Here is a 26,558-nt window from a genome sequence, read left to right on the forward strand (position 1 = left end):
TGAAGTGGGCTGGCATGACACCAAAGCAACTAGAACTCGCTGCCTCTGACAGAAGCAGCTGGCGAGCCCACATTCACCATGCCGCCGCCACCTTTGAAGATGAGCGACGTCGCCGTCTTGCCGCTGCGCGTGAACACCGACACCAGGCCACAACCGCACCTCCCGTAACAACTGGCGTCCCAGGCCCCATGTGCCACAAACTCTGCGCCTCAGCCTTTGGACTCCAAAGCCACATGAGGGTACACCATAGATGAAACTGCTCAAAGATAATAGTCATTCTCGGTCACCGAGAGACTACCACTACGTATACTACTTTAGTTCATGGCCATTCTGGTTCAGCCATCCTGATCTTCTTAAAAACATTAGATGGTTTCAAAAGTCTTTGTGCTAGGTAGTCTTGTGTTTAGAATTTATTCCATCTCACCCCAGCTCTTAAAATCCCCAATTGCTTCAAGATTCAGCTAAAGTACCACCTTTGACAAGAGGCCTTCTCCCTCATCATCCCCCAGCCACAGATGTAGATCTATCAGAATAGTCTTCTCACCTTTCTTGTTCTGGAGTTTTCTCAAGATTATCTTACATCTTTTTTACATATACTTATGTATGTAAATGTTGTCTTCTAAGACTAGATAGTAATTCCTTTGAAGGTAGAGCCTATATCACATTTTTTGTCTAACTATCTCAAGCATCTAATATCGTAGGCTCTTTGTTAATTATTATTTCCCTTATCCTATACACTGTTTCTTTCATAATACTGCAATGAATCATAATAGCTTTTTTCCTGTCATATTCTATTGCTGACATATCATTTTCAATCCATCACTACCCTGAGATCTTTTACAAATGATATATATATATATAGATATGAGTCTCCTTGCATTGGGATAATTAATCCTTTGAGCTCAAGTGTTAAATTTTGCATGTATCTGTATTACATTTCATTTTACTAGATTTGGCCCACTGTACTAACTAATTTGAGATCTTTTTGGGAAATTGATTCTAACATCCAAGATACTATCCCTCCTAGTTTTGTGTGATAAAGGGAAAAAAGGATTTATTAAATGCTTTAAATTAAATCAACAGGTTGATGACATCTATGTCTTTATCCAAGACACTGATAAAAATGTAAAACAGTATGATACCAAGCAGAGACTCCAAGGAAACTATACTAGAGACTTCTTTAATAACTATTTTGGGACTCTGACCATTCAAATAAAACTACCTCCACCAGATTTTGCTATTACACCATTTGGTTCTCTCTATCTTAACATCAAATTAGCAAAGGAGATTTGTCAAGTGCTGGACTAAAATCCTGGTGAATGTTGGCTTTGAGCTACCAATCTATTCCCCAGTAATGAGTGTGCTCTTACAACAGTGACCAATATGGAAATGTGTTTTGCATGATAATGCATGTATGGCCCAGACAAAATTACTTACCATTTCCAAAGGTGGGGAGAAAAGGGAGTGAGTGAGATGGTTTCACTCTTATAATTTTGAAAAATGTATATTAAAATGTATGATTACATGTAATTGGGAAAATAAAGTATCTTGGAATTAAAAAAAAATCTTTCACAATTCCTTATTCATAATGCATTTCAGCCTGCTCATACCCACCATTGGCCTGTCCATTAACCTCCGGGTGATATTATTTTCAATTCTGTAAAGTCTGTACTGTTCTGTGAGTCACAGTACTACAACAAGTGATAGAATATAAGAATATTGATATTAAAAAGATGGACCTTTGTTTCACAGGGATGTCTGTGATCATTATTTATAATCTTTCTAAGGTAATCTGGATTCAACTAATCATTTTGTCAAATTCTAGATTCCACTTACTATCCTTTGCAAGAATCTTCCTGAGAGAGGCATATCTACATACATACACACAAATATGTGAGCTCTATAGAACTGTTCATCTGCTTACATATTACATTCTAGGTAAGTGGCTCTCAAAGTTTGGTCCAGAGATTCCTTTAAGTTCCTAAGACCATTTCAGGGAGACTTCTAGGTCAAAACTATAAGTATCCCACATAATGGGGGTTAGAAATATGGTACCCTCATGATCTGGAAAATTTGTGTAAAATTTTTTGACCCTCTCTTCATATAAGAGAAGTCTGAATTTTTTATTTTTCTCTTATGGAGTATTTACGGTACCATATTATAAAATTGGGGTTAAGTATTTGGACATAGGCTATATAGATTCTAAACTTTTTCTGTGTCATCTGAGCTTCTACAAAATTCAAAAAAATATCCCATTTCATTTCTTAAGCTGATCTGCAGTATATCAAAACTATAATGGGGAAAGTTGCCATGTGGAGGAAATACCTGTATTTTTATAATACTCAGATCTTAATTTCTATTTTGGTAGCTAGGTGGCATAGTGCATAGAACACAGGATCTGGAGTCAAACCTGAGTTCACATATTTGACTGACTGTGTGACCAAGAGCAAGTCACTTCATCTCTGTATGCCTCAGTTTATTTAGCACAATATCTGGCACATAGTAAGTGTTATATAAATTTCAGCTATTACCATTATTATAGAAAATATTTATTGATATAAACTATATAAACAAAAGCTCTTTGAGGAGTCAGGAGTAATTTTTCAGTGTGTAAAGAAGTGCTACAACTATAATTTTTAAGAACCATTGGTCTATATAATAGATGTTCTTAATCTTCTTTGTTTTTCCTCTCTACATAGTTAGGTCATACCCTTTTGATTGGTTTTGGATCTCACCCAAGAGGCTTTACAGTATTTCTTGCCTTGATGCAATCAGCCCAATTCTATATGCAAACAGGAGCTTCCAGTGGACCTTACCACCTAATGGGAATCCAGATTTGACTTGAATTCTATACCATATCTATCTCCTCTCCTGTCTGACAGTAGTAGTTACCTTTGGCAAGCAGCATACCTCCTCCTATTCTAGGCCTCACTAAACATTCATTATTAAAGAGTAATTAAACAAAATTGTTTCAGCTGTTAGAATTTTCAAGGAATTTTGTGGAATTTTGAAATATCTATGAAAAATATCTTGTAGGGAGGTGTTTTATTCTTTGGAATCAAATGCTTTTTCCTTTCCATAAAAACAAAAACAACAATCAGCCAACACTAAATAACTAAATCAATGCTAACCACATCCAACACTTTCCAGTTCATTTCTGAAAGAAAGTGTTCAGGATGTATAGTCATGAGGCTCTGCTTTATAAGCTTGATCGCTTTCATTTCTTATTTCTTATCCACATTTTCCAACATACTTTTGCAATCTTCTTGTTATTCCAGCCTTTTCAGTGAAGGACCAAGAATTTACTTAATTGGAAAGATTTTATTAAGTTCTTGGTAGATTTTTCTACCTTTTCATTTTGGTCACAGATATTATTGCATTAACTGCAATTATTTTCATGAAGTGCATTTTGCTAATACTCATCAGCACTATAATATAAGATGACCAAACATCCCATAAAAATGTATTTCTTGTTGCCTTTGATTTCATCATAAAAGCAACTTTACCAATTCTTTTATCTGACTCTGAGCCTATTGTATTTCATTTATCTACATTTTCATTTTCTGATTTTCTATTTAGTGATGTACCTTATTAAGGCAAAGGAGCAGCGCATGAAAAGTTAGCCCATGTGGAAGAGTATTCAGGAGCTTTCATAAATCATTGATTAGGGATTGATCCATATTTTTCCTTTTTATTAATGTACCAAGAATCAATGCAAAATATACATGTTTATAAATCAAGTATAATAATAGTAATAAATATTACTGTCATTAGTAACAGCATCAGAATATGCATGGTATATTTTATGCCTTTGAATATCTAATCTCTGTGCAGTTTCTTGTGTTATCTTTATGAGGAAAGAATGAATCATATAAAGCTATCTTTCAATATATTTTTTAAGTCAGTATTTTCTCAGACTTGCAAATGGTTGGCATTGACTCACTAGAGATTAGACACATCTTTTTTGAGAAAAGCATAATAAGATGTAAGGTTTAGCTTCTTGAAATCTCATAGGAGTCAATATATTCCCAACTAAAAAAGCTAAGGTCAAAAACTTACTGAGATCTGTGTTTTGCCTCATATTCTGGTGACCCTTCTTTTCTTTACTTTTGAGAGAAGACTCAGCATTAGAACTCTGAAACTTGCTTTTTTTTCAGTTTTTTTTTTTAGAAAATCACAGTTTTTCATGTCAGCTCTTCAAATGGAGAGAAATTTTACAGTAAGAAAAGCTCTCTTGAAAGGTCCTAGGGACCCCATGCATATATTTGAGAATAATACTTATCTGTAAGGAATCTTTCAGAGAGGGCTGTTGTACCATATGAATGAATAGGCACATTACCCCTAAATCCTGTGGGGTCCTCTGATAGTATTGCGGCCTTAGTGACAAAACCAGTGGTCTTGATATCAGGTTTGGCAGCAAAAAGATTTCATTGTTCTCCATTTTTCCTTTCTCATGTTCAGTCCTTTCAAAAATTTTAATTACTTAAATACCTATTGCTTTCTTTGTTAGTGTTCTATATCTGATAAAATCATATTAACTCCATATGCCAGAAACAGCAGTTTAGGTTTTGTTTTGTTAGTTTAAGCCTTAGTTAAAGGAAGTTATATCTTTAAATACCATATAGAAAGCATGGAACAGCTCTGGAGAGGAACACACATCTGTTTCATCAGGGCCATTTGTGGTTTCCATGTGTCCCAGAGGCAATATCTGTCTTAAACTCCTCTAATAAAATAACTTACTTCCTTATGCTCAGAATTCAATGCTGTGAGTTTACTTAAATCCTTATCTCATTTCCTTTCTTTTTCTCTTCTATTTCCCAATCCTTTCTAAATGGGATCATATCACTCTGTTTTTTCCATAGTCCCCAATACCCTCTTATCATTTCAGTGTTGCAGTTAGTGGGGTAATGGGAAAATGGATTTAAAATCAAAAGTCTTGGCTTTAATTCCTAGCTTGCTATTTGTCAACTCACCTTGGATAAATCTGTTAAGTTCTTTCAACCTTAGTTTCCTCATCTATAAATAGGGATAATGATATTTGAACTAGGGCCAAAAATAATGATCTTTTCAACTTCCTAATTCTAAAATATTATGGTCCTTTTAATAATGTCTAGATTTTTTGCCTGCTGTATCATAAAGTTAATTCACTTCAGCCTCTGGACTACCACAATATTGAGATCTTTTTCAGACACCCTCCATCTTGTTATTATGATTATTTTTCATTTAGCTTGAAAATTGTATATTTGTCTCTATTCAGTTTTGTCTGATTGGATTTGACTGAGTGTTCTAACCTGTTGGAATTTTTTCTGGAGCCCTAAATTATCCCTTTATGGAATATTAGCTCCTTAAAGATAGGGACTATTCTTTTTCTTTTGCCATTGTCTTTATCCAGTAGTTAGGACAGTATCTGGAACATAGTAGCTACTTATTATATACTCATTTATTGATTGCCTCAGTGAATTAGCTATATCTTTCTGCTTTGTATCATCTACAGATTTGATAAGGATGCTCACTCTGCTTTTCTCTAAGTAATTTATTAAAGTATAAAAGACATATGGCCCAAGACAGATCTCTGGGACATTCCACCACTGAATTTTTTTTCTTCCCCCCACCCCCCCAAGGTTCTTGCATTCTTTTTATTTTTATTTTTTAAAATTGTTTTCATATCACCTCCATTGCTGACTTTATACTCATTGGGCCATACATTGTAATAAACATTTCTTTTTTTTTTTCTGTGCCATACATGTATTATCATGCAAAACACACTTCCCTATTGATCATTGTTTGCAAGAGTGAATTCATACAAAACCAAAACCCCAAAATAAAACCATAAATAAACTGTTGTGAAAGATAGTATACTTTGATCTGCATCCAACTCCAATAGTTCTTTCTCTGGAGGTAGATAGATTTCCCAGTCAGAATATCCCAAATCATTCATTGCATTGCTAAAAGCAGTGAGAAGGGTTAAATTTTGGGAGGTTGGAGTTTGAACAAAAGCCAGTGCTCAGTTTATTAAACACAAAACACTTGGTTTATTATTAAGAAATATGGATAGAAAATAGGAAGGAGGAAAGTGAAAGCAATCTTATAATAGATTATAACTATACCCAAAATCCCAATCCTGACTAAATTTCTCTAAAAAACCCTACATGTATCTGCTTCAGAGGACAGTATCTTCTGCTAGGCTAAAGCCCTCACCTACTCTCCTATTCTCTCTAGTTGATAATATAACCACTTTCTATCTATCTTATCTACCCAAGTTAATTGATAATCAATAAAGCCTTAACTCAGTTCTCTGTCTCCAACCATAGAGAGTGCTAGCAGCCCCACCTCTCCCCAGCAGATCCAGAGACAAAAAGTCCTTTCCAGTGGTCTGCAACTTACAAACCACACTCATCCACACCCTTCTGTCACCAACTGTCAAGTGGCACAGAAGGGGGTCTCTAACTGCCAAATTGCACAGCAGGGGGTCTCTTACTGAAATATATTATTTCCTCTTTTATAGAAAAAAGGAGAAATTAATAAAAACTCTCTTAACAGCAGCTAAGTCTTTCCACAACTGATCATCATATAATATTGTGGTATAATGCTCTCCCAGTTCGGCTTATTTCACTATGCATCAGTTCATGTAGGCCTTTCCAACTTTTTTTCCGAAATCATCCAGGCTGTCATCTCTTATAGCACAATAGTATTCCATCACCAACATATTCCATAGTTTCTTCAGCCATTCTCCAAATGATAGACATCCCTTCATTTTCCAATTCTTTGCCACCACAAAAAAACCCACTATAAATATTTTTGTATAAATAGGTTGGTCCTTCCTCCTTTTTTATGATCTCTTTGGGATGCAGATTGCAGTTAGTGGTATTACAAGATGAAGGAGTGTGCACAATTTTCTGGCCCTTTGAGTATAATTCCAAATTGCTCTCTACAATGGTTGTATCAGTTCACAATTTCACCAACAATGCATTAGTCTCAATTTTGCTACATCCCCTCAAACATTTTTCACTTTCCTCTATTACCATATTGGCCAATCTAATAGGTGTAAAGTGGCACCTCAGAGTTGTTTTAATTTGCATTTCTCTAATCAAGAATGATGCAGAACATTTTTTCATATGATTAATGATAGCTGTGATTTCTTCATCTGAAAAGCTGCTCATTTATATCCTTTGAGGAATGCCTTATATTCTTATAAATTTGACTTAGTTCTCTATAAATTTGAGAAATGAAACCTTTATCAGAAAAATCTGTTATAAAATTTTTCCCATGATCATTATTTCCCTTCTAATTTTGATTACATTGGTTTTGTTTTTGTACAAAAGTATTTTAATTTAAGATAGTCAAAATTTTCAATTTATATCTTGTAATGCTAGCTCTTATTTGGTCATGAATTCTTCCCTTCTTTATAGATCTGTTAGGGTGTTCCCTGATTTACTTATGTAGCATTCTTTATATCTAAATGACATACTCATTTTGACTATTTTGGTATCGGTTGTGAGATAATGGTTTCTGCCATTCTGTTTTCCAATTTTTCAAGCAGTTTTTGTTAGTGAGTTCTTACCCCAAAGTTGGGATCTTTTGGTTTGCCACACACTGGGTTGCTGAGGTCATTTACCTCTATATATTATGTATCTAATCTATTCCATTGATCTGCCATTCTATTTCATAGCCAGGACTGTTGTGATGATTACTATTTTGTTATACAATTTAAGATCTGATACTGCTAAGCCATCTTCATTCACATTAATTCTCTTGATATTCTTGATCTTTTGTTCTTTCAGATGAATTTGTCATTTTTTCTAGTTCTATAAAAATAGTTATTTGGTAGTTTGATTGGTATAGCACTAAACAAATAAATTAATTTAGGTAGAATTGTTGTTTTATGATATTAGTTATGCCTACCTATGAGCAATTAATATTTTTTCATTTGTTTAGGTCTGGCTTTGAGAGAAAAAATTTTCATAGTTGTGTTCATATGATTCCTGCATTTGTCTTGACAAATAGATTCCCAGGTATTTTATATTGTATAGAGTGATTGTAAATGGAATTTATATTTCTGTCTCGTTGTTGAATTTTGTTGGTCAATATATAGAAATGCTAAGGATTTATCTGTATTTATTTTGCTTTACCTCTGATCTTATTAGGAAGGCTTCTAACTTATGTACATTACAGATGATACTTGCTGATGGTTTTAGGTAGACACTATCATTTTAAGAAATGGCCCATTCTTCCTAAGCTTTCTAGTTTTTTAAATAGGAATGGGTGCTATAATTTGTCAAAGAACTTTCTTTGTATTTACTGAGATAATTGTGATTTCTATTAGTTTGGTTTTTAATATGGTCAATTATGCTGATAATTTTCCTAAAGTTGGTCTTAATTTCTGATATGAATCCCACCCTAGACATAGTGAATGATCCTTGTGATATATTGCTATAGTCTCCTCACTATTTTATATAAAATGTTTGCATCTATATTCATTAGTGGATTTGGCCTTTAATTTTCTTTCTATGTCTTTGCTCTCCCTGACTTAGGTAACAGTGCCATATTTGTGTCATAAAAATAATTTAGTGGGATTCCTTCTCTGCCTATTTTCACAAATAGTTTATATAGTATTGGGATTAATTGTTCTTTAAATGTTTGATAGAATTTACTTGTGAATCCATCTGGCCCAAGGGGTTTTTTCTTAGGGAGTTCATTGATAGTTTATTCAATTTTTTTAGGTGGGATTATTTAAGTATTCTATTTCCTTGTTAGTTAATCTATCCAATTTATATTTTTGAAAATATTCATTCATCTCACTTAGATTATCAGATTTATTGGCATGTGATTGGGCAAACTAGCTCCTAATGATTGCTTTAATTTACTCTCAATTGGTATTGAGACCACCTTTTTCATCTTTAATATAGATATTAATTGATAAAATTAAAAAAACCCAATGTTCTATCTTTTTAAATAATTGTTATAGAACCAACTTTTAGTCTTAGTTATTAGTTCCATGGTTCTTTTACTTTTAACTTTATAAATTTCTCCTTTAATATTAAAGATTTCCAATTTAGTCTTTAATTGGGGATTCTTAATTTGTCTCCTAAGGAGTACGTTGGCTATCTCCCATAGATTTTGATATGTTGTCTCCTCAGTGTCATTATCCATAATGAAATTATTGATTCTTTTCATAATTCATTCTTTGACCCATCCTTTTTAACATTAGATTATTTAGTTCTCAATTATTTTTGTCTTTCCATGATCCCTTATTGATTATAGCTTTTATTAAATTATCATCTAAAAGGATGCATCTATTATTTTTACTTTTCTGCATTTAGTTGTGAAATTTTATGACTAAAAACATGATAAATTTTTGTATAGGTACCATATACTGCTTTAAAGAAGGTATATTCATTTCTATTCCTATTAAGTTTTCTCTAGAGATTCATTAGTTCTAACTTTTCTAAGATTTTATTCACTTCATTTATTTCTTGTTTTTTTTTTGTTTGTTCAATTTATCTAGGTCTGAAAGGGGGAAGTTGAAGTCCCTCACTATTATAGTTTTACTTTCTATTTCCTCCTGAGACTAATTTAATTTCTCCTTTTAAAATTTAGAGACTATTCCATTTGGTTCATATATATTTAGTATTGATATTACTTCATTGTCTATGGTACCTTTTATCTACATGTAATTTCCTTCCTTATTTCTTTTAATTAGATCTATTTTTGCTTTAGCTTTGTCACACATCATGATTGCTACTCCTGCTTTTTTTTTTTTACTTCAGATGATACAAAATAAATGATAGCCCCTTACCTTTAGTTTGTTTGTGTCTCCCTGCCTAAAATGTGTTTCTTGTTAACAACATATCATAGGAGTCTGGTTTTTAATCCACTCTGCTATCTGCTTCCAATTATGGGTGAATTCACCCTGTTCACATTCACGGTTATGATTACCAACTGTGAATTCCCCTCTGTCTTACTTTCCCCATTTGGTCCTATTCTTTCTCTTTCTTTTCATGCTGTCTCTCCTCACAAGTGTTTTGCTTTTAATCACCCCCTCCCTTCTATTATCCCCTAACACTTATCCTCATTTCTCCTTCATTGTAATAGTTTTTTTGTACCTCAGGGGTGAGATAATTTATCCTATTCCACCTCTCCTTTCCCTTTTCTCTCAGTACAATCATCTTTTTCACCCCTTGATTTTTTTTGCATGTATCAGCAGCAGCCACTTACTCTCCCACACTCTCGGTCTAAGTATACTCCTTCTAACCTCTAATATTGATAAAAAATTTTAAGAATTATAAATATCATCTTTCCACATAGGAATATAAACTACTGGCTTTTTTCTGAACTGACATTGAGCTATTCCTGACAGTTCTCTGAGTCTTGCCATCTAGTCCAGAATATACTTATCACCATATAAGCAAAATATCAATTTTTTCCCACAAGAGTTCTTTGTTATATATTTTCTCCAATATTTTGGAAATTTAGACATTGTATAACTTACTTTTATTTTCCAAAACAGAAACACCTTCCTTTAATTTGAGAAATAAGGTTAATCAGCCTGGGGATACAAATAATATAATTTGATAAAACACTGAATGATTAATATATATATTTTTTTTGTTGTTGTTGTTGTTTTCAAAAGGTCCTATTTTGATTCAATTTGGCTTATTTTTAGAAGTTAAGGACTGAAATAATTTGATCTTCTAAAGATACTTTTAGGTAAATTGACATTTCTTTCTTCTCTAACATGACTTCATACCTTTAGTGTGATGTTTTCAGGGAAACTATAATCCTATTGAAAGTCCCCAGACATCAATCACTAGTACTACTGGATGTACTTTGATCAAATGATCTGAATAGTTCTTTATGAATTGGCTTCATTTATAAGAAACGAGCATTAAGTGCCCAGTCATTCACAGAAAAATCAACACAATCCTCCTGAAGTCTAAAGAAAATGATATATAAATATTTTTTAGTTCCTTAGGATTTTTTCATTTGTCATTTTGTCAGTGTGGCAGAGCGATAAATGCATATGTCTTTATTACCTTTAGTATAGTCTTTGTTGTATGCATTCAAACAATGACTTAACCACCTGCTTATCACTGGAAGGATCCTACAGCTTCAATGACATTTAACAACAAGTTTATGTACTAGGTGCAAAGTCACTTATGGAGACACAAATAAATGAAACATTCTCTTCCCTCAAGGAGCTGTCTGTCCAGTAGTGGAGATAAGATGTCTAGATATAATAAGAATGGACTATAATATGCACACAATAGATACATTGTAAGTGTTCATAATGAGATTACTCAAGGCTTGAGGGAAAAGGAATGTGTCAAGAAGGGTTTCATGGAGGAAGTGGCTATACATAAATAGGGTTTCAACAATAAGGACAGTATTCAAGATGTAGGGACCTGTGTAAGAAAAGGTAGAAAGATGAAGCCACTTATGGCACATTCAAGTAATAGGGAATTGTTAGTTCAACTGGAGAAGAGGAATAGTAAAAATAATAAATAAGACTTTGTGAAAGGATATGAGTGTCAGACTAAGTAATTTGAATTTTATTCACTAGAGAATCAAATACAATTGAAGTTTTTTGAGCAGTAGAAAAATGTGATGAGATTTGAACATTACAAAAATAATTTGATACCTATGTATAGGATGGATTATAATAGTGAGAGCCTGGAGTTATGGGAAATGAACTTCTAGGTTGTTGTAGTAGTTTAGAGAGAATTAATGTCTGTGAACTAAGGCGGTGGCAATGGATTTAAACTAGTAATGGAATTAATAGAGTTTAGCAATTTATTGGGGATAAGAAGATGAAGGAAGGAAAATATCAAAGATGATACTGAATTTTCAAGTATTGGTATTGGGGAGAATTAGAAAGGTAGAAAGATTTTTGAAGGAAGATAGTAGACCTTGGGTTTTTTGAAATTTTGATTTTAAGCTGGAAAGCCATCTGGGGATTTCTCATGGGCACTTACAAATTACTGACTAGAGATGAGAGAAAAGATCTAGCATAGACATAGCAGCTAAAGCTGTGGAACTGGATGAGATGGGAACTCACCTGGGAGCAATTTTCAAGGCAGCCTATTTCACTTTTGGATTTCTTTAATTAATAATTGGATATCAAACCTAAAATGACTCCTTTACAATATCTCTTCCCCAACTCCTACTCCCCAGATGCTCTTGGTTCTGCCTTGTGAATCCAAACAGAATAATTCTGATCCATCTACCATCTAACAAGCTTTCAAATGCAAATATGGTGTCCCTCATGAGTCTTCATTTCTCCAGGCCAAACATTCCTTGTTCCTCCAGTAGCTCTGACCATTTCACTTACCTGCCTAAGAATCTTCTATGGTGCCCTGCTACTTCTAGAATAACTCTACAAATTCCTTAGCTTGTCATTCCCTTCACAGTCTGTCTCTAGCCTATATTTCCAAAATTAATTCATATTTTACTTCCTTATGCACTTTGCTTCAGCTCAACTAAATTACTTGCTGTATCAAGTTTCCCAAAGTAGACATTCCACTTCCCTCGTGGGCATCTTTGCACAGACTAACTTGCATGCATTCAGTTCATTCCCTCTTTCTTTTTACCTTTTGGAAACCCTAGCTTCTTTCTAGGCTCAACACAGGTCCTATCTCTGACAAGAAAGCCTTTCCTGATCCATGTAATTTTTAGTGCCTTACCATAGCCAATTTTTTTATATTCATTTACCCATTTACAGGCTATATTCCTCCAGAAGAATGTAATATCCTTGAAGACTGTTGACTTTTTTGTTTTGTTGTTTTGTTTTGTCTTTGCATTCCCAGCCCTGGGATAGTGCCTTTCATATGGAAACCACTTAAGAAATGATTATTGCTTTGAATGGAATAGAATTGAATCATTGACTCCTGGAAAGGTATTTTTAGGTAAAGTGATCATGGTAGAAGCCATATTACCAGGGGTTAAAGAGTGTGTTATGAGGACATAAAGATATGTGGTAGAGTCAAAGCTTTTTGTTATTTTAGGCAAGATTTAAAATTTTTTAATCCCTGTTTATTATATCCCTGTATATGCCTGAGGCTTTGAGCCTTGACTTTTAAGCATGTGATCTGACATAACAGAATAAATATGTATCCATGTAGAGTGGAATTTTCTAGTATTAAAATATGTACATTTTTAAAAGGAATACTGAAGATTGTCCCTCATGCTCCTTAATCATGACTTTAGAGATAGAAGGACCTTAAAAGTTATTCAAATACACCAGCTGTCTCAAACACTGAAACTGAGAGAGAAGAAACAAATTGCCCTAGGTCACACAGGAAATAAGTAGTAAAGCCAGAATTTGAATTAACTTTTTTTAAAATTCCAAATCCAGTATACTTTCCATTTTACCACCTACTTCTATTCTTGGCTCTCTGTGTAACTGCCCTGTCAAGACTCAAGTCAGTGAAAGGAAGGGAGAAATGGGCTGGAAGTTCAAACAGTAAGTGGAACAAATTGAAGATTGTTATTATTCCTGTTGTTTATAATAAGAGTGATATGTAAGACGAAGGAAGAACAGTGGATAGGGAATGATTAAAATACACACAAAAAAGTGAAGATTGATTTAACAAGGTTCTAGAAAAGGTCGTGCATCAGGATACAATCAAAGGTACTGGTAGAATGACCTCAGTGGACTTCAAGAAGAAGGTCCTCCCCTTCATCCACCTGAGACACAGAAGTTTTAAGAGATGAAGAATTGTTTCTGGCCTAAATAATGAAATATGGTACTAAAGAAGGAAAAAGAATTTCAAAAAGTATAATAATAGGCCTAGAGGAATAAAAAAGAATTAGCATAGGAGAAAAAGTTTTGAAGGATACTTTAATTATTTCTCTTTGTTGAAGTCTATTTAATGTTTTCATCTTATTCTCCTGCCATTCCACTTCTAGGCAGGATTAAAGTTGGGGAATTGACTTATAGCTCTATTTTAAAAAGTCTTTTGTCCCTCTCTATGTGCATTGGTTAAATTGAGGGGAAGTTTACGTGTGGTAAAAGACTACAGTTAGGTAAGTCTGACCAACACCAGATAGGTTATACTTAGTATTCTTTTCTAAATTATATACCTGGTCAAACAAAAATTAAAATATGAGTGTATAAAAGCTGTTTCACAATAGTGCCTTTTCCTATTATGTAAACATGTCTGCATTCATCAGCCATAATAAGATGATATTTGTATGGCTTTAACATTGGCAGATGCCAGTTTCAAATTCCTTTTGCACCAAAGGCTAAGCCGAAGTTTGGTTTCTTTCTGCAACATCTTCAATAGGCCCAATATTCTGAGGGCATAATGCAGCATTGATCTTTTGATATAAGTTAGCCTAAGCCCACTCTTCCTAGGTGAGGAAGGATGCTCTGTGGTACACTCGAGGCTTTGATGTCCCTGACAGAAGATTCATAAAGAGAATGTCAGGAAAGTTCTCTTTGTAGTAGCTTCACAGGTTTAAATTGCAACTGCTTGTGTTCTGCCTGAATTTTATCAGAATGTAATCACTTGCTCACCTTAATTGAAAAATCACTTCCATTTATAGCTGAATTCAAACATGTCTTTTTATTTAAATGATAGCTTTTAGTAAAGAACTGTATTTTATGGAAAGTGGTCATTTTTATCTGTGTTCTATAAAGATATCTCAAAAATTTCTCATCAAATTTCTAGCATTAAATAATATCCCACTCAGTGCAAGATGAAATAGTTTACATCAAATCTCATGCTGTTTAATGGCCAATCTAAAGGTATTTCTTGGCTCTGTATTGAAAATTAAGTATTTTAATGCATTAATATTTAATGTTTTTTCCACTTTCTGACTTGATTTTATATAAGCTTAGATATTCACAACTCCAATGATACTGTTTATTTTAAAGTTTCTTCCCGCAAACTCTTGTCTTATTTTTATTATCATTGGTGAGAGATATGCTGAAAATGCATGTTGTTTGGTAATGGTTTTAGCCCTGTGGAGCATATCTTTTCAGGTAGATGAGTGCCATCATCATGAGTCAGCAGACTGAGTCACAGCACCTTTGATTGAGCAGATTGTCTCCTCACTTTCTGAAGGGTCATGGAGAAAAGATTACTTTATTAGATCTTTAATTGAAAGATAATCTTTTATTTCCTTTCAGGTGCCCATCAGGAAGAACTCTCCTGATTCTCCCCATCAGGAAGAGAATGATGCTTATAGGAACCTTACAAGTTCACAAAACTATCAAAACAAGAATGAACCTAAATTTGCAAGCCAGAGCTCAGCTCCAGAAACAAATCCGTGCTTCGAGAGTTATTCTCACAGGATAGCAGACCTTCAGCGTCCTCAGGATGGTCTGAATAGGGAACAAACAGAGGCAAGAATATGTAACCTCAAGTCCCCAGGAACAAGGTTAATGGGCTCAATTCTGACCAAGAGAACCTTGCCAAATGAAATGAGAAATAAGGAATTTTCTCACCTCCCGCCTTATGTAGGTGGCTATTGCCGTGTTCAGGGTTATCCTGAAAATGAAGAGCCTGTTCATAGGAGCCATCAGGCAGGAATAACCAGACACCATCCCAGGACACATCATTGTGAATCATGCAGTTATTGTGGGCTTTCCTGGATACCATGTGAACCAGTGACATTAGGGCATGAGGAAATGGATGACAAAAAACAGATGCCAGTCGAGAGGAGGAAGCAGCTTCTCCTGCAGAAAATGGAGTTGGAGATTGAAAAGGAGCGCTTGCAGCATCTGCTGACCAGTCAGGAAACACAACTTCTATTGAAGCAGCAGCAGCTCTTCCAGTCCCGGCTGGATTACAGTCGGTGAGTCCTGTTGTCAAAGTTATCTTTCTCGTTTTGTTCCTCTCACTAGTCCCTGTACAGTGAAGAATACGTGGCAGAATAAATCTGTTCCTGTAACAATTGTGTAGACATGTAACTCCCTTGAGGTGCTGGCATTGCTGAACGTGCGTGCTGACTGTTACTACTGAGTAAACTCCCCATCCTCTTTAGGAGATTTTTAAAGGTTATCTTGCCTTCTTCGATATTTGCTTAAATTAAGCAGCTGCTTAGCAGCAAAATATAACTCTTGATATACTAATACTGTATGATACTTAGGATCCTAATTACTCTGGTAGAGAAGAGCCTTTGCAGTTTGAAGGCACAAAACAACACAGTCCAATAAGCTATTAGTGAGTAGCTGCTTTGTTGAGAACACTGCCCTAGGCACTGGGGTAGATACAGTGTTTAAGCAAGACAGCCCCTACATTCAAGGAGTTTACAGTCTAGTTTTGGAGGATCAGATAACAACCCAGAAAAGCTGTCATATGTAACATTCCATGAAAAGTTTATTAGAGAGTTATAAAAGTAAGTGTTGCGTAAGGTTTGAGTGGTAAAATTTTTAACAACTGGAAGAATTGGGAAAAGATTTCTGGAGGAAATTTGACATTTGGGCTAGATTTTAAGAATGGGTAGAAATTTAACAGATGAACAAAAGGCATACCAGACATAGAGAACAGTCTGAGCCAAGGCATGGAAATGGAAGTGTGGTAGATGATACAGAGCCAGACTTGTACAGTTTGAGTGGAATAGAGAATATCTTACTTACATGGAGGAAAATAAGAATGTTAAGTCATAAGTAGAAGCTTGTGATTCAGGAAGAATATTTATATTCAAGAAGAAATATAAACAAAGATACTACATAGATATATATCTCTGTCCTGCAGAATACTTTGTAAAAGCTACACAAAGTCAAACTTATCCAATTTTACATTCTATTCATTCAATGGAACTTGTCAATATCTTCCACATTCAGACTACATATTGATTGTTGCTCCCCCTGTTTTAATAAATGGCCTGCCAAAGAATCCTGTTTGAAAATATTTTCTTATCTCTGGTATCCATTAAGGATATAACTTCAAATCTCTGTCTTACCTTAGATAAGTCCACGTCAGATATTTATTTCATGTTCAGATATACTTAAAAATAATGGTCAGTTAATTTGTGCCATTTTCTTATGTATTAATCATCCATACACTAATGGTTTTGGCCCATTATTTTCAAGCTTTGTCTACAACCCAACCCCTTAAGTATTTGACTTCCCAAAAGCTAATTTTTTAAACTAAATATAAGACTTTAAAATTTCCCTATTAAAATTGGCCCTTCAAGATCTTTTTAGAGCATTACTCTATATTACTCAGTGTATTAGTTATCCTTCATAGCTTTGTGTCTACTGAAATTTGCTAAACATACTACCTTTGCTTTCCCCCACATCATTTATAAAAATATTAAACAGCATGGGTCAAATCACAATTCCCTTTGGCATACTATTAGAGCACTCCTTCCAAGCTACCACTGAACAGATAATAACTACTCTTTGGATCTGACCATTCTGTCAGTACAAATTCTACTCAATTGTACAGTTATCTAGCCTATATCTTGCCAACTTTTCTCATGAGAATAACATGATAGTCTTTGTCAAAGATTTTGCTAAAACCGAAGAAAATAATATTACCACCATTTTCCTGATTTTACTGTCTAAAAAGGAAATAATTATTTTGGTATTTCATTTCTTATATGAAATCTTTTCTGTTCTTTGCTATCACGACTTCCTTTTTAAAAAATGATCAGGACTTCCGGTTAAGATGGCGGCTTAGAGAAAGCTAAAGCTCAGATCTCCGGAAAACCCTTCCCCACCGATCTCAAACGATAAGCTCCTAAGGCGCCGAAATTCAAAACGATCAACAGCACAGACCCTGGGAACCCTCCTCCTGGACCTGGACCCGGATCAAAAGGTACGGCTCCCCTTAAAAGCCAGAACCCGAGATCCCTCGGACCTCAGGGGTAGGAGTGCAGAGTCCAAGGCTCCCGGAAGCCGCAGCCCGGCCGGGCTCAGAGAGCAGAACCCTCAGGGCCTTCTACAGTCCCGGTGAAAGTTACTGCCTGGGGCCTCCGCTGCAGAGAGCTGGTCGAAACAACAGCAACCCTCAGGGCGGGCAAGACAGCCTCACGGGCTGGATCCTGCTATCCAAGTCTCAGTGAAAGTCCTCGCCCTCGGAGCTTGGGCTAGCTGCAGCCCATCCCCCCGCAGGCCAACGAAACAGCCTCACGGCCAGCGATTCTGAAGGCAACTTCCGGAAAGCGAGCTGGGGGGAGAGTGTGGTCTCGTGGTCCGACCCTTCCATTCCAGTTCCAGTGAGGCATATTCAGTTTAACCCAGGGAAAGCTCATAGACAATCAGCCCAGGACTAAAGCCTCTGATCACCAGACAGAGACAAGAAAAACTAATCCTCCACATTCAGAAATGGCAAACTCCACAGAACCACAGAAGCCCCAAAATACCAAGAAAAATAAGAAGAAAGGGGCGACTTTGGACACATTCTATGGAGCCAAAATACAAAATACAGAGCAGACAGAAGATAATATAAAAGAAAATGCTCCAAAACCTTCCAAAGGAAATGGAAACTCTCCACAAACCTATGAAGAATTTGAATCAGAAATGACCAAAAAGATGGAAGCCTTCTGGGAGGAAAAGTTGGAAATAATGCAAAAGAAATTCACGCATCTACAAAACCAGTTTGACCAAACTGTAAAAGAAAACCAGGCTTTAAAGGCCAGAATCAGGCAGCTGGAAGACAACGATCGTGTAAAAGAGCAAGAATCAATAAAGCAAAGCCAAAATACCAAGAAATTAGAAGAGAACATAAAATATCTCACCGACAAGGTGATAGATCTGGAAAATAGGGGGAGAAGGGAGAATTTAAGAATAATTGGACTCCCAGAAAAGCCAGAAATAAACACCAAACTGGACATGGTGATACAAGATATAATCAAAGAAAATTGCCCAGAGATTCTAGAACAAGGGGGCAATACAGCCACTGACAGAGCTCACAGAACACCTTCTACACTAAACCCCCAAAAGACAACTCCCAGGAATGTAATTGCCAAATTCCAAAGCTATCAAACAAAAGAAAAAATCCTACAGGAAGCCAGAAAAAGACAATTTAGATATAAAGGAATGCCAATCAGGGTCACCCAAGACCTTGCAAGTTCTACTCTGAATGATCGTAAGGCATGGAACATGATCTTCAGAAAGGCAAGAGAGCTGGGTCTCCAACCAAGAATCAGCTACCCAGCAAAACTGACTATATACTTCCAAGGGAAAGTATGGGCATTCAACAAAATAGAAGACTTCCAACTTTTTGCAAAGAAAAGACCAGAGCTCTGTGGAAAGTTTGATACCGAAAATCAAAGAGCAAGGAATACCTGAAAAGGTAAATATTAAGGAAAGGGGAAAATGTTATCTTCTTTTACTCAAACTCTCTTCTATAAGGACTACATTTATATCAACCTATGTATACTAACATGTGGGGAAAATGTAATGTATAAATAGGGGGTAAAGAAAGACGAAATAGAATAATCATTCTCACACAAAGATTCACGTGGGAAGGGGAGGGGAAGAAAACTCCTATAAGAAGGAGAGGAAGAGAGGGGGGGGGGGCTACTTAAACCTCAATCTCAGGGAAATCAGCTCTGAGAGGGAAAAACATCCAGATCCATTGGGATCTTGAATTCTATCTTACCCAACAAGGGTAAGGAGAAGGGAAAACCAAGGGGGGGAGGGGGAGAGGGAGAACAAAAAGGGAGGGAAAGAGAGGGGGGAGGGGGAGGGAACAAAAAGGGAGGGACTAAAAAGGGAAACATCAAGGGAGGGGACAAGGGGGACTGTTTCAAAGTAAATCACTGGACTAAAAGGTAGAGCCGAAGAAGAAAAGGTTAGAATTAGGGAAGGCAATCAAAATGCCAGGGAGTCCACAAATGACAATCATAACTTTGAACGTGAATGGGATGAACTCACCCATAAAACGTAGACGAATAGCAGAATGGATTAGAATCCAAAACCCTACCATATATTGTCTTCAAGAAACACACATGAGGCGGGTTGACACCCACAAGGTCAGAATTAAAGGATGGAGTAAGACCTTCTGGGCTTCAACTGATAGAAAGAAGGCAGGAGTGGTAATCACGATATCTGATAAAGCCAATGCAAAAATAGACCTGATCAAAAGGGATAGGGAAGGTAATTATATTTTGTTAAAAGGGACTATAGACAATGAGGAAATATCATTAATCAATATGTATGCACCAAATAATATAGCACCCAAATTTCTAATGGAGAAACTAGGAGAATTGAAGGAAGAAATAGACAATAAAACCATACTAGTGGGAGACTTAAACCAACCATTATCAAATTTAGATAAATCAAATCAAAAAATAAATAAGAAAGAGGTAAAAGAAGTGAATGAAATCTTAGAAAAATTAGAATTAATAGACATATGGAGAAAAATAAATAGGGATAAAAAGGAATACACCTTCTTCTCAGCACCACATGGCACATTCACAAAAATTGACCATACATTAGGTCACAGAAACATAGCACACAAATGCAGAAAAGCAGAAATAATGAATGCAGCCTTCTCAGATCACAAGGCAATAAAAATAATTATTAGTAATGGTACATGGAAAACCAAATCTAAAACCAATTGGAAATTAAACAATATGATACTCCAAAACCGTTTAGTTAAAGAAGAAATCATAGAAACAATTAATAATTTCATCGAGGAAAATGACAATGGCGAAACATCCTTTCAAACCTTTTGGGATGCAGCCAAAGCGGTAATCAGAGGTAAATTCATATCCCTGAATGCTTATATTAACAAACAAGGGAGAGCAGAGATCAATCAATTGGAAATGCAAATGAAAAAACTGGAAAGCGATCAAATTAAAAACCCCCAGCAGAAAACCAAATTAGAAATCCTAAAAATTAAGGGAGAAATTAATAAAATCGAAAGTGATAGAACTATTGATTTAATAAATAAGACAAGAAGCTGGTACTTTGAAAAAACAAACAAAATAGACAAGGTACTGGTTAATCTAGTTAAAAATGATCAATAACCATCTTTTAAACAAGAAGTTTATGTAAAGTTTGTGTTTAATAATTTCATGTCATGATCATGTTATTAATCAACTCTTGAAAATTAACTTTTGTAACAACCATCCTTCATTAACATTACATCTCTGGCTAAGGTCTTGCCATTCCTATATTTTAAACTGTAATCTAGACATCTAAATATTATCTTAAGATGCTGTCTTCTTAATCAGCTGGTTCCTGCCTAAATTATCGATCTTTCTCTTTTGTAGACTTGGTTTTCAATTTGATCACAGGGATCAAACCACCTGTGGTTTTCATTTTATTGGTTAGGACTTCATCGTTCCTGATTGTTTTCTGAGTTGCTTCCAGCAGTGTCATTGGTCCCCATATCATTTACTAGGAGTCATGGCAATTTTTAGGTTTAACAAGTTTTGAGAGACTCTCCATATTGGATTGGGTTCATGTTCAGGAAAAAGAGCAACCTCCCTAAATGGGACACATCAGCAAATGGCTTCCTTGATACCTCTTACCAAGAAATTGACAACCACTGCTACTAGTCTTTTTTTTTTCCTCCTACCATTATTCAATATTTTTTCTTCTGATGCAACCTGTAGCTTTGTTTCATTTCTTGGAGCACTACAAGTTGATTGATTTTTCTTTAGAGGGTCCAATTCCATTCCCTTGTAAGAAGTCTCATATCTGTTGTATAATTTTAAATGTTTAAAAGTCTTCTCTTTTTCCTTTTTTTTTGGTCACATTCTTCTACCTTCAATCCTCCTGACACAATAATAAATTCCTTTATTTTTCTTCTGACTATTTATCTTATTTGATTTCTCTTTAAAGTGCTTCTTCCATTCCTTTCAAAGAACACATCATTCTACCTAAAAACTAACAAGCAGATAACATTAATTTATCCCTTTCACCTCTCCCACAGAAAAATCAGCCTTGGTTTTGTACATTTATAGCTATTTATAGACACTGACAGAAATACAGCATTGTTTAGTCTCTTCAGATTGTAAAATTCCCACTGCCCTTCATATTTGATGACAGAAAAATCTTCAGTTTTCCTTAAAAGGCAGCTAGGTGATGCAGTGGTTAGAGCCCTGGATCAAGAATTCAGGGATCCCTGAATTCAAAATTGACCTCAGACACTTACTAGCAATGTGACCTTGGGTGAGTCATTACAACTTCTATCTGCCCCAGCTTCCTCATCTGTAAGATAGGTATGATAACAGCATCTAAGATCCCTCAGTTTTTTTTTTGAAGTTTTCTAACATTATTTATTTTTAAATTGTTTTTAATTTTACTTCTCCCCAATTACATGTAGATACAATCTTTAATAATTGTTTCCTGACATCTTTTTTTAAATAATATTTTTATTTGATCATTTCCAAGCATTATTCATTAAAGACAAAGATCATTTTCTTTTCCTCCCCCCCCCACCCCATAGCTGACCAATTCCATTGGGTGTCACATGTGTTCTTGATTCAAACCCATTTCCATGTTGTCAATATTTGCATTAGAGTTTCTTTTGGAGTCTCTCCTCTGTCATGTCCCCTCAACCACTGTAGTCAGGCAGTTGCTTTTCCTCGGTGTTTCCACTCCCATAGTTTATCCTTTGCTTATGAATAGTGTTTTTTCTCCTAGATCCCTGCAGACTGTTCAGGGACATTACACCACCACCAATGGAGAAGTCCATTACGTTCGATTTATACCACAGTGTATTAGTCTCTGTGTACAATGTTCTCCTGGTTCTGCTCCTCTCGCTCTGCATCACTTCCTGGAGGTTGTTCCAGTCTCCACTTTATTATTCCTTTTAGCACAATAGTATTCCATCACCAACATATACCACAATTTGCTCAGCCATTCTCCAATTGAAGGGCATCCCCTCATTTTCCAGTTTTTGGCCAACACAAAGAGCGCAGCTATGAATATTTTTGTACAAGTTTTTTTGTCCATTATCTCTTTGTGGTACAGACCCAGCAGTGCTATGGCTGGTACAAAGGGTAGACATTCTTTTGTCGCCCTTTGGGCATAGTTCCAAATTGCCCTCCAGAATGGTTGGATCAGTTCACAACTCCACCAGCAATGAATTAATGTCCCTACTTTGCCACATCCCCTCCAGCATTCATTACTTTCCTATGCTGTCATGTTAGCCAATCTGCTAGGTGTGAGGTGATACCTCAGAGTTGTTTTGATTTGCATCTCTCTGATCATAAGAGATTTAGAACACTTCTTCATGTGCTTATTAATAGTTTTGATTTCTTTATCTGAGAATTGCCTATCCCTGTCCCTTGCCCATTTATCAATTGGAGAATGGCTTGATTTTTTGTACAATTGATTTAGCTCTTTATAAGTTTGAGTAATTAAACCTTTGTCAGAGGTTATTATGAAGATTTTTTCCCAATTTGTTGTTTCCCTTCTGATTTTAGTTACATTGGTTTTGTTTTTGCAAAAGCTTTTTAGTTTGATGTAGTCAAAATTATTTATTTTACATTTTGTGATTCTTTTTACGTCTTGCTTGGGTTTAAAGCCTTTCCCCTCCCAAAGGTCTGACATGTATATTATTCTGTGTTTACCCAATTTACTTATGGTTTCCTTCTTTATGTTTAAGTCATTCACCCATTTTGAATTTATCGTGGTGTAGGGTGTGAGGTGTTGATCTATTCCTAATCTCTCCCCTACTGTCTTCCAATTTTCCCAGCTGTTTTTATCGAATAGTGGATTTTTGTCCCAAAAGCTGGGATCTTTGGGTTTATCGTATACTGTCTTGATGAGGTCTCTTTCCCCCAGTCTATTCCACTGATCTTCCTTTCTGTTTCTCAGCCAGTACCAAATTGTTTTGATGACTGCTACTTTGTAATATAGTTTAAGGTCTGGGACTGCAAGGCCCCCATCATATGTGTTTTTTTTTTTCATTATTTCCCTGGATATCATTGATCTTTTGTTCTTCCAAATGAATTTTGTTATGGTTTTTTTCTAAATCAGTAAAGAAATATTTTGGGAGTTCAATGGGTATGGCACTAAATCGATAAGTAAGTTTGGGTAGGATGGTCATTTTTATTATATTGGCTCATCCTATCCATGAGCAGTTAATGTTTTTCCAATTGTTCAAGTCTAGTTTTAGTTGTGTGGAGTGTTTTGTAGTTGTGTTCATATAGTTCCTGTGTTTGTCTCGGGAGATAGATTCCTAGGTATTTTATTTTGTCTAAGGTGATTTTGAATGGGATTTCTCTTTCTAGTTCTTGCTGCTGAGCTGTGTTGGAGATATATAGAAAAGCTGATGATTTATGTGGGTTTATTTTGTATCCTGCAACTTTGCTAAAGTTGTTGATTATTTCAATTAGCTTTTTGGTTGAATCTCTAGGATTCTTTAAGTCATCATGTCATCTGCAAAGAGTGATAACTTGGTCTCCTCCTTGCCTATTTTGATGCCTTCAATTTCTTTTTCTTCTCTAATTGCTACTACTAGTGTTTTTAGTACAATGTCAAATAGTAGAGGTGATAATGGGCATCCTTGTTTCACTCCTGATCTTATTGGGAATGGATTTAGTTTATCCTCATTGCAGATGATGTTTGCTAATGGTTTTGGATATATACTGTTTATTATTTTTAGGAACGGCCCTTCTATTCCTAGGCTTTCCAGTGTTTTTAGTAGGAATGGGTGTTGTATTTTATCAAAGGCTTTTTCTGCGTCTATTGAGATAATCATGTGATTCTTGTTGGTTTGTTTGTTGATGTGGTCAATTATGTGGATGGTTTTCCTAATATTGAACCAGCCCTGCATCCCTGGTATGAATCCTACTTGATCATGGTGGATGACCCTTCTGACCACTTGCTGGAGTCTTTTTGCTAGTATCCTATTTAAGATTTTTGCATCTATATTCATTAGGGAGATTGGTCTATAGTTTTCTTTCTCTGTTTTTGACCTGCCTGGTTTTGGAATCAGTACCATGTTTGTGTCATAAAAGGAGTTTGGTAGAACTCCCTCTTTGCTTATTATGTCAAATAGTTTGTATAGTATTGGGATTAACTGTTCTCTGAATGTTTGATAGAATTCACTGGTGAATCCATCAGGCCCTGGGGATTTTTTCTTAGGAAGTTCTTTGATGGCTTGTTGGATTTCATTTTCTGATATGGGATTATTTAAGAATTCTATTTCCTCTTCTGTTAGTCTAGGCATTTGTATTTTTGTATATATTCATCCATATCACCTAAATTGGTGTATTTATTGCCATATAATTGGGCAAAGTAATTTTAATGATTGCCTTAATTTCCTCTTCATCGGAGGTGATGTCCCCCTTTTCATCTTTGATGCTGTTAATTTGCTTTTCTTCCTTCCTTTTTTAAATTAGATTGACCAGTACTTTGTCTATTTTGTTTGTTTTTTCAAAGTACCAGCTTCTTGTCTTATTTATTAAATCAATAGTTCTATCACTTTTGATTTTATTAATTTCTCCCTTAATTTTTAGGATTTCTAATTTGGTTTTTTGCTGGGGGTTTTTAATTTGATTGCTTTCAAGTTTTTTATTTGCATTTCCAATTGATTGATCTCTGCTCTCCCTAGTTTGTTGATATATTTCTTCTCTAACTAAACGATTTTGGAGTATCATATTGTTTAATTTCCAATTAGTTTTTGATTTGGTTTTCCATGTACCTTTATTGATCATTATTTTTATTGCCTTGTGATCTGAGAAGGCTGCATTTATTATTCCTGCTTTTCTGCATTTGTGTGCTATATTTCTGTGACCTAATGTATGGTCAATTTTTGTGAATGTGCCATGTGATGCTGAGAAGAAGGTGTATTCCTTTTTATCCCTATTTGTTTTTCTCCATATGTCTATTAATTCTAATTTTTCTAAGATTTCATTCACTTCTCTCACCTCTTTCTTATTTATTTTTTGGTTTGATTTATCTAAATTTGATAATGGTTGGTTTAAGTCTCCCACTAATATGGTTTTACTGTCTATTTCTTCCTTCAATTCTCCTAGTTTCTCCATTAGAAATTTGGGTGCTGTATTATTTGGTGCATATATGTTGATTAGTGATATTTCCTCATTATCTAAAGTCCCTTTTAACAAAATATAATTACCTTCCCTATCCCTTTTGATCAGGTCTATTTTTGCTTTGGCTTTATCAGATATCATGATTACCACTCCTGCCTTCTTTCTGTCAGTTGAGGCCCAGAAGGTCTTACTCCATCCTTTAATTCTGACCTTGTGGGTGTCAACCCACCTCATGTGTATTTCTTGAAGACAACATATGGTAGGGTTTTGGATTCTAATCCATTCTGCTATTTGTCTACATTTTATGGGTGAGTTCATCCCATTCACGTTCAAAGTTATGACTGTCATTTGTGGACTCCCTGGCATTTTGATATCCTTCCCTGGTTCTAACCTTTTCTTCTTCGGCTCTACCTTTTAGTCCAGTGATTTACTTTAAATTGGTCCCCCTTGTCCCCTCCCTTGATATGTTTCCCTTTTTAGTCCCTCCCTTTTTGTTCCCTCCCCTTCCCCCCCTCTCTTTCCCTCCCCTTTTGTTTTCCCTCTCCCCCTTCCCCCCTTGGTTTTCCCTTCTCCCTACCCTTGTTGGGTAAGATAGAATTCAAGATCCCAATGGATCTGGATGTTTTTCCCTCTCAGAGTTAATTTCC

General features: G+C 35.4%; 1 protein-coding gene across 11 annotated transcripts in view; it reads left to right on the forward strand.

The window, feature by feature from the left end:
• Positions 1-26,558, forward strand: part of KIAA1328 (KIAA1328 ortholog) — a 577,332-nt gene that overhangs the window by 378,235 nt on the left and 172,539 nt on the right. For all 11 annotated transcript variants that reach the window (XR_008917189.1, XM_056820799.1, XM_007486737.3 and 8 more), the window contains one exon: positions 15,131-15,798. Coding sequence is in view for 10 of the 11 variants with exons in the window: in XM_056820799.1 (XP_056676777.1) it covers positions 15,131-15,798 (668 nt within the window). In the remaining variant the exon portion in view is untranslated. The remainder of the gene's footprint in view (positions 1-15,130; positions 15,799-26,558) is intronic.

The sequence above is a fragment of the Monodelphis domestica genome, chromosome 3 (assembly GCF_027887165.1).
Source record: "Monodelphis domestica isolate mMonDom1 chromosome 3, mMonDom1.pri, whole genome shotgun sequence".
Classification (NCBI taxonomy): Eukaryota; Metazoa; Chordata; class Mammalia; order Didelphimorphia; family Didelphidae; genus Monodelphis; species Monodelphis domestica.